Source organism: Epinephelus lanceolatus, chromosome 8 (assembly GCF_041903045.1).
Source record: "Epinephelus lanceolatus isolate andai-2023 chromosome 8, ASM4190304v1, whole genome shotgun sequence".
Classification (NCBI taxonomy): domain Eukaryota; kingdom Metazoa; phylum Chordata; class Actinopteri; order Perciformes; family Serranidae; genus Epinephelus; species Epinephelus lanceolatus.
This window is the reverse complement of record NC_135741.1, coordinates 13,077,708-13,093,262: the sequence shown is the minus strand read 5'-3', so window position 1 is coordinate 13,093,262 and position 15,555 is coordinate 13,077,708. Positions and strand designations below refer to the sequence as shown.

Here is a 15,555-nt window from a genome sequence, read left to right as displayed (position 1 = left end):
CTGAAGGCAAAAGTCCAAACCTGGCTTCTGAAATATGGAGGAGTAGAAGTATACCATACAAAGGTGATGTCCTTGCTGCAGCAGCCGTGGATTTGGTTCTGGCCTGTGGCCCTTTAGCACATGTCATCCCCTCTCTCCGCTCCTCACAAGCAATACTCTCTTATCTAATAAAGGCAAAAACCATTAGGTTAATCTTAAAAAAATGCTCATGTAAAGGGCAGGTATCTTGAGTAAATGTACAAAGTTACATTCCACCACTAGTAAAACTTTCACTCCCCAAATCCAACAAAGGCAGTTCAGTAAATTATAGACTCATTGCATATCATGTCTCTAAACTGTCTCTAAAAAAATATGCCACTAGAATTCAAAAACTGTCATCACAACTGTTTGTCTTTCTATTTCAGTGATGAAAACACAAGAGCTGAGTTGAAGAAACTCCCAACTCTTCCCACCAAAGTCCTCAAGGAACACCCATCACTTGCATACTGGTACGTTTACAGGAAAAGCTTATTTAAAGTCATGCTTTCACTAAAATCTTAAAAACATTCACAGTGTTTGGTAAGTTTTAACATGCAGTTAGAAATAAATTAAAGGTCCAGTGTGTTGGATTTATGGGGATATTTTGGCAGAAATGGAATATAATAAAATAAGTATGTTTTTTTTTTTAAAGTGTATAGTTACCTAAATATAAGAATCATTGTGTTTTCATTACCTTAGAATGAACTGTTTATATCTACATAGGGAGTGGGTACTCGTCCACAGAGATTGCCATGTTGCACTGCCATGTTTCTACAGTAGCCCAGAATGGACAAACCAAACACTGGCTCTAGAAAGGGCTATTTAAATTTTAGTTTTTTGCAGCCCCTCTGTGATTAGCAGTGTCGCAGAGACTGTTTTTTAAAAATGTAAAACTGCTTTATTCAATGATTTTACTGGTTTAAATTACTGGGTCTGTTTGTTTTAGAGAGGAACAGACCTCTGCGGGTAATTTGGCTTGCGGCACAAACATCCTCTGGATTTTAAGTTGTCAGAGAAAAAAGGTGAACACACATTAGCAGGTGCTGGAGTAGTGGCCCATCTGCAATGAGTAGAAAGGTATCGGAAAAGCGTCCGTTTATTTTAGAGAGGAAAAGACCTCTGTGGGCAATCGGCTCCTGGTAAAAACCTCCTGAACAATGAACACTGAAGAAATTCTAACCAGGAGAAGATTCAGGTGGTTGCAAGCTGCAATCCTGACAACTAGATGCCACTAAAGCGCCTTAAATCTTTAACTCTTGAGATGGTTGTCAGCTCAAATCCCTGTACAGACACAGCATAGAGCGTTGATTGGTAGCTGGAGAAGTGCCAATTCGCCTTCTGGGCATTGCTGATGTGACCTTGAGCAAGGCACTGAACTCCCAACTGCTCAGGGCGCCTGTCCAACACAGCCCCTTCACTCTGACATCTCTCTATTTAATGCATGCATCAATCCTGTTTGTGCATGTGTATATATTTCAGGCCTGTGTGTATAAAACAGAGTGTAAAAATTGAATTTCCCGTCTGGGATTAATGAAGTGTTTCTTCTTCTTCTTCTTCACACTGGACCTTGAAGTTTCAATTTATTTAATCAACAGATTGGCAGTGAAGGAAAGAATAAAATAAAAAGGGTTTTGTTTTTTGTAACAAACTGTCTGGAGGTTAAAGGAAAAAAATATTTATTGGTGTATTCAGTTATACGTCTGACAACCTTTTACTACACATTGTCACTTATGTGGCACATACACCATATAAAATGGCTCATCTGATAATGTTCATCTGTTTGAAGCGTATGAATGTGTCTCCTCTGTGACATTGCAGTGAGGATCGAGTTATTGAACATTACAAACAGCAGAAAGGAGTCTCCCGAGGACAGGCCATTGTGCAGTGAGTACTGAAGAAAAATGTGCATTTGCTGAAATTGGTTCAACACTTGTAATTAGACAATGAATGCTATTAAGCTTTAAGTTCATTAATCTTCCTCTCACCTCTATTAGCCCCCCCCCCTTCTCTCCCCGTCTCTCTCCGGCACTCCTTTTCTCATCTTCTGATAGAAATCAATAGCTCCTCTTCAGTTGCAGTCCAGTGAATCACACTGATTCAGTGGACCGAGCTCAAATTCCCCTTTCAGTCTTTCCACATCTCCGAGGTAAACCACATGCAGATGTTGAAAAAGCAGCCGGTGGTTTTAATAGAAAAATGTTTTTTGTTCTAGGTATTTGACACTGGTGGAATCCTTGCCCACGTATGGCGTGCATTATTACGAAGTAAAGGTAGGTCTTCGGCTGTGATTAATGGGAAATGACAGCTGTTGAGCTTGAAACTGAGTCAACCTCCAAGCTGTGCTCTTGCCTCACAGGATAAACAAGGGATCCCGTGGTGGCTTGGAATCAGCTATAAGGGCATCGGCCAGTATGACCTGCAGGATAAATTAAAGCCCCGAAAGGTAAACACTTCCTGCTGCTGCGTCTCTAAAATGGCTGCTGCTATTTCTCCGCTTCACTAATCCGACTGTGGACATGATAGCACATGGGTTGCTGCTGTTGCACATAGCGTGGTGATTCACCAGCTCAGATTCATGCATCATCTGGTTCACCCCAACAAAGGCTGTGCCTCAGCTGCTGCAGAGGACGAGGCCAGACTTGAAAAAATTGGAGCAAATCTCAGTCCAGCGAGCTCTGGCAGTTAATGATGCCAGTGAGTTCTGAATAAAGTCTGTGAGAACACTCAGTGTGAACCTGCTTTTCTTGTTTCATTGATGTTGTTTTAGCATTAGATGGGAGAAACACCCATGTGACTGGTCTGTCAGCTATGCTGTCCAGTCTGGTGCCTCCAGTATCTGCAGGGTGCAGACATGCAGTGCAAGTTCTGCTTTATAGGAAAGGAAAGCTATAAAACAACGCACATTAATTTACTGGCACTGTCTCCCTGTTCAACCTGGTAATCACTCGACATGGTGCATCAGTCTTTGTCAGCTGCATTCCAAAAATTGTGCAAGCAGCAGCCGGCTGTGTGCAGGGAGCAGCGGCGTGTTTGGAGAGGAGAAGAGGGAGTGAGCTGGTGATGTCAAAGGGAAAGGGGGCTGGATTTGGGGCGTTATAGTGCATGTTCTGAGAATACCTGAGGAGACAAGTCAGGAGCTGACAGGAGAAGGAGCAAAGTGTACGTTAGTGTTGACAGCGGAGGATTTAATAAGTCGAGAAACAGGACTTGTGAACATCTCATTAGACTGGTAAGCGTGGATACAACACTTTTATGTCTGGACTGAATTAACACTGCAAGTAAACCCAGCTTTTGTTCTTTAAACAACATTTATAATGTGTATGTTGATTTAAAATATTGACTCAACAATCAGTCTTTAAAAAAAGTAGCTGTTATGGATGTTTGCCTCCATACTCTTGACTGACTGTTAACCACGTAGCAGCATTGTGCCACAAAATACAACCACATGTATTGTTTTCTGTGCTGTCTGCTCAAGATCGTGTCTCATTCAAGTTTAGTCCAGACACACAGTGACTCAGCGAGCCTAATGGATTGTTCATATCAGGCTGTTGTCAGTTGAGCACCTGGGTGATAGAGGGATGGACGTGATGAGCCATGGAAAGTGTTGTAAACGGTGATGACTCTTTGTGTAATGTCCCCTTGTGGCATTCTTAGCTTTCCAACACCTGCATTATTGCAGACTTGGCATGCCCGATTATAATGACGGTTCACGTTACAGTCTGGCTTTTTTAATGACTGTGGCTGAAACAGGCGAGCCAAAACACCTGCACTGCTAATCTTTATTTTTAATAGTTTATGTGATGTCAGTCATCAGGCTTGTGGCTGTAATACTATGGATGTTCACCAGGACTGAAGGTACAAATGATCATGTTTTAAAGCCGCTATTCCTGGCCTTACACTGCTGCTTACCTTTCTGTATTTTCAGGTTGTGAATTCAGTGTTCCCACACATTTAATGGACAAAAATTCAGAACTTTTCCAGCACTTTTCAAGGACCCATACATTTTTTTTTCTTGTCATACTTGCTTTGTGTTTTACTAACATATCAGATTCAAACTTTATTCAAACATAGTGTCAGTTAGCTGGCGAACATGGAAGAAGAGACCAAACCAGGGAGAAAATGAAGAAACATATGTGACGTAAACTAAATGCTGTCACAGATCCATGCATTTTACAGCTACGTTATGTCAACAGCTTCAGAAAACAAATGTGCTGTTGTGTAAATGTACGTGGAAGCAGGGGTGTAAACATAGATGATGCAGGCAGTGCGTAGAAACAGGCGCCTGATTTTCTTTTCTTTTCTTCTCTTTTCTGTTTTTGGTAAAATAGTCAGTAGCAATCTACAACAAAATGATATGCTTATTCTACATGAACTAGAAAAACCATGATGAACTATATACATAAAAAAAACATTCAATTAGAAAAATAGTTTCTTATTTTCTTTAATATTTTTGTCATATACAGGTATGCAATGATGACTGTTGGGTAACATGTATGTTGACGTTGCCTAATGTCAAGTTTCTGTTTGATCATGTGATGAGACGATACGATACAGCAGCTCGTTTAGGTGCAGTATCTGTGAAGACTGACGAGCTGAGCACGTCTGCAAGTGGGGAGGAGGAAAAAGTATTAAACCCCCCTATATTTGATTTTGGTTTTTTATAAACAGTTGCCAGAGGTGTGTGTGTGCGCCTAATAACTAGTGACTAGCGTGCACTGGGCCCGTGGACAGTTATCCACAGGAGGTTACTGCAACAAATTCCATGACTTCTCCAAATGAAAATGGGATTTTGAAATTTCATGACTTTCCCAGTTTTTACCTGTGAATTACAGAGAGTGTTATCCATTTCTCTGATCAGTTATTTCTTATTTTTTACCCCCCAGCTTTATCAGTGGAAGCAGCTGGAGAACTTGTACTTCAGGGAGAAGAAATTTGCAGTGGAAGTTAATGATCCACACAGGTGAGCAGCAGCAGAGATTCTTCTGTGTGAACTGTCTGTTTGTACAAGTTGATTATTTTTAGTTTTTCTTGTACTTATGGTTGATTAGCCTCTAGTTGAGTTTCTCTAGCCAGCCAGCCCATAATGGGCTGGTCTCTCTTGTCAGGGGAAGCACTACAGGTGGAAACTGTTTTTTCATGCACAGGTCAATTTTGAGATGTTGGGCTATTTTTGTTCTCATCAGACAAGTGGAAAGAAAACATTCAAAATGCAAGTTTAGCTGTTTGTTTAACTTCAGTTTTCTGTTCTGGGAATGCATGCAATAGTGCATATTTATTTAGATAATGCCTCCTTTGCATATTTTAACATAAAATTTCAGAAAACTTTTGTTACAAAAAAATAATTGTATTAATGTAAATAATCACTGGGGAAGACCTATGGTGATATTGATTACTGAAAATGTTTAACCCATTCACCTGTAGTGTCTTATTTTGGTCTAAATACTTATGGAATTTTACAATACATATCTTAAGAACATTTTCTCAAAATTATTTTTTTTCACACAGCCGAAAAAATCTCCATGTCAGTAACACTTACAAACACCAAAATATAATAACTCCTGTAATTAACCGGGGAAGTTACTTTTTTTCCCACTTCAGTCTTTATTAACACAATTTTTGTGACATTGACGTGTCAGCTACAACAGCATACTAAAATAATAAAATAACTGAAAAATAATTAGAGCCAGTGAAACACAACTGCTTGGGTAAATACACATTTTACAGCCTGGAGGATTAGTGTATCTACTGATTATTATTCCAGTCCAGTGTCGTCTTTTTGAGTCATTTAAATTGTCTGTTTTCCCCATTTTCTTTCTAGCTGTGCTTCTTGTAGTCTCAGTGTACGTGTCAGTTTCTCCATTAAAAAGATTTCTTCCACAATTGTTAGCCATTTTCCACCTGGGGAAGTTTCGTGGTGATATCTATTAGTTAAACGTTTTACCCTCTTCACCTGCTGTGTCTCCCCTTCAGCATTTATGTAAAGAGATCATTCATATCAGTGTTGCAACCACAACCTCTGATTTCTTGCAACAGGAGAGCAGTAACCAAACGCACCTTCGGACAGACGGGCTTACTCATCCACACGTGGTATGCCAGCCATTCTTTGATCAAAACCATTTGGGTTATGGCTATTAGCCAGCACCAGTTCTACTTGGACAGAAAGCAAAGCAAAGTAAGTGTCAGTTATCTGTCGCAACAACATTACTTTCAATACTTTTAATAAAATCAGCTAATCTTTGTTGTGCTTATTCTTTTAGTCTAAATTAGGAACAGCGAGAAGTTTGGAGGAAATTGCCATGGATCTCACAGAGCACGGAGGAGCAAAAATAAGCAGACTGGGAGACGCAGGCCTGAAGAATAACTTAATAACAGCCAGCAACGGCAGCCTGGTGTCTACAGGTTGGTTATAATTACTTCTGTTCATGAGGCAAGTGTCTATTAAGTTCATGTTTTCACAACAAAAAACCATCACTTCAGATTATAGCTGTGCTCCAGGTGTCTCTGACTGAGCTGTGAAGGGTAAAAACTGAGCTGTTTGTGAATTAATAAGCGAAGGGGACATGTTGAAGAATCGGCTCACGCTATCACGACATGGATGTTATTTTTAGACATATGCTATGTTGGCAAGAAACGTCAGAATATTGTTTTCACAGGTTCTGCAGACTCTGAAATGAGTGAAGAACAGAAGAGGGAGAAACTCGCTGAACTGAGAAAAAAGGAGCAGGAGATCCAAGATATTTTGGCCAAGAAGACAAAAGAACTGAAGAAGATTTGCCTGAGAGAAGCGGTGAGAAATAGTTCTGTATTACATTTCTGCACTGGTAGGACATTTTGCAAGGCGCATTCAGTCAGCTGAGTTCCCATTATTAAGATTGATGGTTCCTGCTGCTGTGTTGAGTTCATGTAGATATTTAGGGGACTTGTTGTTTTGTGTTTTCAGGAGCTCACTGGAAAGCTGCCAAAAGAGTATCCCCTCTCATCAGGTGAAAGACCGCCACATGTCAGACGGCGAGTTGGAACTGCCTTCAAGTTAGATGACCTTTTTCCCTACAATGAGGTCTGTGTTTAACTGTCTTACTGTTCATATATTTCACTTTTTGGGTTTACAGGATGTGTTGGGTGACATTTTATTTTTCTTTTGTTATCAACAAATCCCACAAAACGATCAAAGCCAACAATAAATTGATCAAAATTTTACAGTCCTACCTGATATATTTTATTCTTCTGCTCCACTGTTGTCGAAAAACTGTTAAAACTCCAACAAAAAGCCACACTGCTGCACTGGGTGACATGTTCCTTCATTATGATGAACATGGCCACTGCTTATTTTGGGTTGATCCCACTTACACTGTTCTAAAGCCTCAAATATTTGCAAGCGCACCAAATCTGCTGCTGAAAATAGTCCCCAACAAATGCACCAGTTACTCCTGTTACTCCTCAGTACATATGCTAAAGAGTTCATTGCCCATCTATTTTAGGAAATGTCTGACCTTTTAAAAAAATCAAACTATGTTACATTTTGAAAGGTTGTCAACTTAACTGGCATGACACTGAGTGCAACAGTGTAGGGAAGTCAGAAAATAGAGGAACTAGGAAAAACAGGTGACAGCTGTAGTTATTATCTGATTAAACTATGTTTTTGTTACTCATTGTTATCTCTCGGGATCATCTGCTCGTGTTTTGCTGCAGGATCCTTTTCTGAGGAACCTGGAGAGCAGATTTGCCCTGCAGCAAAAGATTGTGGAGGCGGCCAAGAAGCTCGCCAATGAGCCAGAACTGTGCAAAACAGTGAAGAAGAAGAGGAGGAGAAACTGTCTGGATGCCATGCATAAACTCCAGCAGATCGAGGATGAGATGAACCAGTACAGAATCAAGAAGGGAAAGAAACCCACACAGCGGGCCTCAGTGATCATTGCAGGTAGGGTGCTAGTCAAAGTGGAAACAGACAACTTTTAAACGTTTCCCCCTCTAGCACCTCATAGTGGTAAGCCTATTACTGTTGGCTCCATGGTTGTACAGACAACTGGATCGCTTTCTGTTTTCCTGAGAGTTGAGAAACTACCAACAACACAGGGCACACTGCATTTTGTTTTCCACGGGTATTCCTGTTGTTCCAATGTCCCCCATGTCCACTGCTGGGGGTAGTAACTACGAAGACCTTACATTGATACACTTTGGTTAAAATTCTGGACATAGCTACTGTTGGTTTGTGGGTTCCCGTTTTGAAGCCTTGAGACTGGCATTTTGGCCGTCACCATCTTGGATTTTTGGAGCCAGAAGTGGCAATATGTGGACGAAGAGTGGAATTAACCTTAACGCTAGCTGCTAGCTTAGTTAGCACCGTGCATTTAGAGGTATAGTTAACTGTTATGATGCCAATGGATAATGTTTGCTAGCACATAACACGTTTTAAACCATTAAAACAAAATGTACTTACTGGAAAACTGAACAACACACTCCTTAGAGGGTTTTGAAGTGCAACCAAATGCTTAACAAGACATTTTTTGGCGAACAAAATGTTACCATTAACATTTGTGAACCGAAAAACACATTGAAATAGCAACGGCTATGGCTGCACCAATGCTCTGTAAATCTGGGGTTACATCATGGTTATGTTACCTAACCAACATTGTCACTGAGGTAAAATGTAAAATTAAAATGTACAATGTACAATTAATCTGTGTTACTGGATTATCACTGCTGTGCACAGAAGATATTATATATTCATAATAAATATCTTCTCCTCCCTCAGATGAACTTGTCCGTTCAGACTGCAGCTCTCTGTCTAGTCTCCCGCTGGATGATGGTGAGTCAGACAAACACATTCTGCTGCATTAAAATCAACCTTCCTGTTATAATAATTATCATTATGACTTATTGTACAAGAGCAAGTGCCAATATTGTTACCGTGGGTTGCATTTGTATTCAGATGACTCAGACAGTGTCAGTCAGCGACCACGGTCACGGTCGGTCCAAGGTTCCCCTCAGCTCAGTCCGATGCGATCGCTGGGAGCAGAGTTTGATGTGGACAGACAGGGATCTCCGAGGGAAAACCATCATAACAAGACAAACAGCAGGTGGGGAAACACACTTCCTGCCCGGAATCTAATTACCTAAAGTTTCGTGTGATGTGTAACTCAAGTTTCACAACTTGATTTTACTGATGTTGGAATGAAGCAATTGTATCATGTTTTGGCAGAGTCCGTGATATTTGCTGTGTCATGTTTGCGGCCTCATTCCTTTCCCCACATCTCACCCTGGTTTTTCTTTCCTTTTTTTTGATCCTCTTCTTATACCATACCCTTTTAGATTAGCTTTTGAAGGCCAGGAGGCTTCCCACTACTACCAGAATCCAAGAGAGGTCTCCTCCAACCACAGTAGTCCCTATAAAACCCTTCCCAGACCTCCTAGAGATCCACGCAGCATGCCGCCCACCCCGGTTATGACCCGCAATGCCTACAGCAGCAGCCAGCTCAGGTGTGATCTCTGCTCTGCTGCATTGCCAACCCAATGTCTTTCTTTCTCCTCAACTATAACTTCAACCTTACCCCCACTCTTCTTAACCTACCCCTACCCCACTTAACCAAGCCTGTCATACAAATCCCTAACTTTTATTTTAACTAATAAATCCAGAAATAAAACTGATCTTGTTCTTTTAGGAGACACTTTAAAAGTTGTGTCCTTCCACCAGGTCCGAGGGGTCTCCTCATTGCTTCAGGCATCGCAGCGGAAGTCTGGAGTCGCAACCTCAGCTAAGAAAAGACACAGATTCAGAGAAACCCGTCTTTATCTTGTCACCAGCCCACCGCAGCAACAGTACAGAGGTGTTAGAGGATTGCTCGTCCTACACCAGCCAGTCTAGTCTGGATTACTGCGGAGCGGCCAACTCCCACTACAGTACCCTGGACTCCCGAACCTCAACCATGCATCGTCTCCACAGGAAGGTGGAAGTGTATGGAAACACTGGGAGTATGCCCAACTTGGTCCAGCACCATTCTGGCTGTAGTTATTCATGTGAGACCTCAGCACACTATGCACCCAGTGCCTACTACGTCGCGGGTTACCCCTGCCCGGACATGGAGCCTTATGCTAACGGTGCCTACGTGTATGAGAATGAAGTCGAAGGCCACTACAACGTCAACCCTTCCTACCAAATAAATGGCTATCATGGACACGACAGATTCAGGAATTACAGCAGTGACCGGGCAGATGGTCTTTCCCAGAATCCCTACGCGACAGTGAGGCCCCCGCGGAACAGAGAGGGGCCCAGAAATGAGCTGCTGGCCAAAAACATGCATAAGGCTCTGGTGGCGGAGCATCTGAAAGGCTGGTACCACCGAAGCAAAGGCCACAGGGAGGGAGGGAGGGGGATGCTGGCAGGATATGACTTTGACAGCGGCTCTCAGCTCAGCCTGGGCTACCAGACCATGCCAGCGGCCTTCAGCCACTCCAGCAGAACCACCTCCTTTTCATCAGGTGAGACAATGTCCCAAAGCAGTTTTTAAAGATTAAGTCTGAGGATTTAGGGAGATATATTGGCAGGAATTTAACGTAATATAATAAGCATCTTTTCTTTAGTACATAATCACCTGAAAATAAGAACTGATGTGTTTTCAGTACCTTAGAATGAGGTGTTTATATCTACATAGGGAGCGAGTGCTTGCTCATGGAGACCGCCATGTTGCATCGCCGTGTTTCTACAGTAGATAGGGTCATTTATGGTTTCATGTTGGCCACCATATTTTGCAGCCCCTTTATGATGAAAGCATCAGTAAAACACTGATTTTTCCTAAAGTGAAACTGCTTTATTCTGTGTTTTCACCGGTTTAAATCACCTTCGGTCTCTTTTATAAATATTGCATATGCACAAAACAAGGCCTGAAAGTGGTGTACATCATTTCCCATGCAAAAGTTGTGATCTATAAAAACAGACTTGGTGGCAGAAACTTTGACCCATGCTTCTGAACATTTTGGAGACAGGAAATTGGCAACTCAGATGATGAGGTGGAAGCCTGATTGTAGAAACTGTCGAATATTTTTTGGCACATGCCATTTTTGGCTTTTGTCTATACTTACATTTCTAGTATGGATCCTATGCACTGTTTAATAAATGAGATCCCTGCTTTGTTTGTTTTGGAAAGAAGGAGACCTCTGCAAATAATTTGGCTCCGGTAAAAAACTCTTAAATGTCTGGATGTTAAGTTATCAGAGAAAAAAGATGAGCACATGTTAGCAGGTGCTCGGCTAGTGGCCCGTCTGTGACATATCAAACAGCCTGGGAGAAACACTGATGAGAAACACTGATTTGTATCGTGAAACTGCTTTATTCAGTGTTTTTACTGGTTTTAATCTCCTGGTCTGTTTGTTTTGGAGAGGAAGAGATGTCTGCAAATGCTTCGGCTCTTTGTAAAAATGTACTGAACAATGAACACTGATGGAATTCTAACCAGGAGAAGTTTCATCTGGCTGCAATCTGCAGTCCTCGCTGCTAGATTCCACTAAATCCCCCTAAATCTTACATATTGTTCCTTTAATGGCGTATGAAGAATAATCTCTAAGAGAAAATGTTCCTCTAAATTAGGAATAGATGTATTTGCATATACATACAGGCTGCATATATCTGCCGTGGGTTGTATATCACATTGCTGGTGCTTTGCTCTCTGTAAGCATGCTATCTTGTCTGCTAGCAAGAGATGCTATTTTATTTCCCTATCACTCACTCAGTCTGAATTCCTCCACCAAGCCTTCAAGAGCTGCTAAGCCACCCAAGACAATAATATTTAGATGGGTTTCAGTGCAGAGTTTCACTCACTGTGTCCAAAGCTTTTCCAGCCTGCTAAGAATAGAAGTCAGGGAGAAAATTATCCCCACTTTGTGCCTCTAATGTATTAATATTACATTCACATGGTCACAGTCAGTCATTACAAGCACAGAGCAAAGCATCTGTGTTTTCTGAGAGATAAAGGCTTGGTGTTTGACTTACTGCTGATATGAAGGTATTTCCAGAATATCCAAAGACTACTTTATCCACCTGAATTTAAAAAAAATGGAATTTTAACCAATTTCCCAAGTTATGACACTATTTTCTAAATTAGGTAGCTAGAAATTACATATCTCCTTCCTCATTTTAAGATCAAGTCAGACAAATTTAACCAACATCATCATATTGTACAAATTCAGTAAAGACAGATGCAAGTCTGGCTATATTTGTTAGGATTTGAAAATTGAGCCACAGCATAGTAAAAGGGGTTAAAAGTCTTTCTGATTAAATGTAATAGTGATACATGTGTTCTATTAAAATGGCATTAAAAGGTATAATTACATTTTCAGGTATTGGTCTAAACAAACAAGAAGTTTTGGAAGTGTAGATCACATCTTAAAATATGAAGTTTCCATGTAAAGTGTCAGAAACAGTGCTGTAATAACACACTGGTGGGTCATGTGAAGGGTAATTGTTTGTTTTGGACAAGTGACATTAAGCTGGACTTACAGGTGTTTCCAATAACAACAATTACTACTGAGTTCCACTCCAACATTAGCTGTGTGTTGTTGTCTTTGTCATGTTCGCAGTGTCCTCAGTGGAAAGCACAGGAAACTGGCGCAACCAGCTGGCAGTCGGCCTGACAGAGTACGACACACCCGACACACCTCAGTACCCACACCCTGGAGCTCCTGCTTCTCCGTACAACCGTAGTCCCTCACACAGCAGGTGAGTGCTGCAATTCAATCCACACTGAGCTGTGGACGCAACAGGAAGTGAGTCAGTCATAGACAATTGGGGGTTTTACTTTCAATTTAATTATTAGTAGAATGTTAGAAAAAATGCTCATTGTAATCTTAAGCTTTTGAAACCTGGAGCGACATCACTTTGCTTGTGCTGCTTTTAGAAGCCTTTCACAAGTATTTAAACCTTTGAACCCTGAGTAAACTGGTGCCATTTCTTTTAAAAACACGGGGAAAAAGGCAATGAGCAACTTGGTAAGAAATGTCCTACTAATTGCAAAAAAAAAAGTAACAGACGTAATTATTATTTTATTTATTGTTTATTATTATAATTTTAAAAACTAGGAGAAAAAGAAAAAAGCAAGGGAAAAACTGTGATGATGATGATGATGATAATAATAATAATAATAATAATAATTATCACATTTTAAAATTATTTAATTATGTTACAGAATTATAATAATTTTTAAGCACTTTTTTCAGGTCATTTTCTTGTTTTTAACTTTATCTTTTTTCTTTTAATTTCTTTCTTTTTTTTCTTTTCTTTTTTTTTACAAATTTTCTTGTTTTTATTTTCTCTTTTTACTAAATTTTGAGTAATTTATTCTTTAATTGCTCTTTGCCTTCTTCCCATGTTTTTAAAAAAAATCACGCCAGTTTGCTCGTGTTTTAAAGGATTAAAGGGACAGTTCAACCCAAAATAAAATAATACAGATTTCTCCTCTTACCTGTAGAGCTATTTATCAGTGTAGATTGTTTTGGTGTGAGTTGCCGAGTTGCCTGGTTCTCGGCTTGTGGTGCTCGTACACCAATAAAGTGCATTTGGAAAAACTCAGCAGCAATGTGGAACTATTTTCTTTCTACTAAACAATGTAGAAGGAAGTATGCATCTACTGCGAGCTTATCTAGCACCACTGAGCATTACAGCTCAGCCAAGGAGGACATCATTAAAGTTTACATCTCACGCTGTCACAAGCACAAGCCTCTCATCCATGATGCACGCCTCCTTCTGTGCAGTGATACGGTTGGTGGGTGTAGTTCAGTAGAAAGAAAATAGTTCCTACATGAAACTGCTCACAACAAGGTCTGTGGATTATCTTGAGTGAACTGGTCGTGATGTCTGAAAGAGACATTGACGTTGAGTTTTTCAAATGTATTTTTTGAGCACCACAAGCAGAGTGCCATCTACTTTATATTTAAGAGAAAGCAGACATCTCTACGGTGGATATCTCTAACACTTGGAAACTCACACTAAAACAATCTAGACTGGAAAAAAGAGGATTTGGGGTAAAATGTCCCTTTGGGAATGCATTAATTAGCCTGCTAATGTCTCCCATCAATGCTCAGCAGCAGGTACAGATGTCACTGCCACTCCTGTTTCCTGAATGCATGTTGCAGTTTAAGGCCTTTGTTGTGTGTGCTTCTCCGCCTCTGGATTAAACATCACATTGTATTTCTCTGCCTTTGTAAGAAACAGGGATTTATCTTGTATTACGCCTGTGTGACCTGAAACTATTGTTTCCACAAGGACCTTCTCTCTTTCTTCCTGCCTTTCCTCCTTCCTTTCTTGATTTGTGATTAATGCTCATGTGTGCAGATTTTCTCCAGAAAACAAAGTGTCTGACACAATGCCTAAAAAATCTGAGTCAGTTGAGGTGGTTGGCTCTGAGGCCACTAGTACAGATGAACCATCAGACAACCATTCTAGCACTTAAGGGTGAGACCAAACACAGCGGGCTGCTTTGTGTCGTGTTGCCAGTCACCTCCATGTTGACATCCCATCCTCATTGGTGTGTTACTCTTGTGTAGCATATTTATTCAAATCATCCACATTTTCTTATTGTGGTCTGTTTTTTTTTTTTTTTTTTTTTAGTTTCTTCAGGCGCAGCATTGCATTTGTATTTTCACAAAAACGTTTCACTCATGATTAGAAAGTAACAGAACTAAGAGTCTACAGCCTGGCCAGCAGGTCTGTGAGGCTGTATATAGGCAGAGCAGTGCTTTGAGCTAAATGCTAACAGCAGCATGCCAACATGCTCTCAATGATAATGTTAACACGCTGATGTTTAGCAGGTATACTGTTTACTGTGATCGCCATCTTAGCTAAGGATGTTCCTATGCTAACAGTTGCTCATTAGCACTAAACACAAAGTAAACTAAAAACAGAACATTTCCAACCCAGTCTCCAGAAAAAAGTTGGTATTGTACATTTCTGCAAACCACAGACACGTTACAATTGTATGTTATTATGTAACAGACAGGCTCGCAATCGGGGGGGTCAAACAGTACAGATGGCCCTGGCTCAAGACCATAGGGGGTCCATAAAAAGGTCTATGATCGACCTTTAAATTGGATCACGTACATTTACTTTCTGACTTATATCACTGACAATAGAATTTATATGTATTTACATCATAAATAAATGTATTTTTATCATCAAAACACATTTCAACATGCCATCTGATGCTTCCTAACGGCTGTCCTGGTGACAGATTTGTTAAAACTTTATGTTTCAACAACACTGGTAATGTGTGGTTCGGTTTCGGCACAGAAAACACTTGGTTATGGCTTGTTAGTCCTATTATGACATCATCCTGGCTGGAAACGCGGCAAAGTCTCAGTTAAAAACAACTGCTTTTTGTGGCACTATCCCCCCTTGAAACACGGCGACAGGTTGCTAAAAAACACTCACTTTTGGTGACTAAAAAGCCTGACTAAAGTGTCTTGCTAAAAAACAACTAGATTTGTTGTTTGTTGCTCTCAAACAGTGATCTTCAGGCATATCGCATCGACCATCCCTTCCACTTTCAAATG

General features: G+C 40.6%; 1 protein-coding gene across 2 annotated transcripts in view; it reads left to right on the top strand.

The window, feature by feature from the left end:
* LOC117258751 (FERM domain-containing protein 4B) overlaps nt 1-15,555 on the top strand; it is a 35,019-nt gene that overhangs the window by 18,085 nt on the left and 1,379 nt on the right. Inside the window, exons 8-23 of one of the 2 annotated variants that reach the window (XM_033629875.2) lie at nt 405-488; nt 1,837-1,902; nt 2,231-2,288; nt 2,375-2,461; nt 4,902-4,978; nt 6,052-6,190; nt 6,276-6,417; nt 6,672-6,805; nt 6,959-7,075; nt 7,708-7,936; nt 8,771-8,824; nt 8,948-9,095; nt 9,328-9,495; nt 9,710-10,494; nt 12,589-12,727; nt 14,339-14,458. In XM_033629875.2, coding sequence (XP_033485766.1) covers nt 405-488; nt 1,837-1,902; nt 2,231-2,288; nt 2,375-2,461; nt 4,902-4,978; nt 6,052-6,190; nt 6,276-6,417; nt 6,672-6,805; nt 6,959-7,075; nt 7,708-7,936; nt 8,771-8,824; nt 8,948-9,095; nt 9,328-9,495; nt 9,710-10,494; nt 12,589-12,727; nt 14,339-14,456 — 2,545 coding nt within the window. In that variant the 3' untranslated portion in view covers nt 14,457-14,458. The remainder of the gene's footprint in view (nt 1-404; nt 489-1,836; nt 1,903-2,230; nt 2,289-2,374; nt 2,462-4,901; nt 4,979-6,051; nt 6,191-6,275; nt 6,418-6,671; nt 6,806-6,958; nt 7,076-7,707; nt 7,937-8,770; nt 8,825-8,947; nt 9,096-9,327; nt 9,496-9,709; nt 10,495-12,588; nt 12,728-14,338; nt 14,459-15,555) is intronic. The other variant, XM_033629876.2, reaches the window with a different exon arrangement.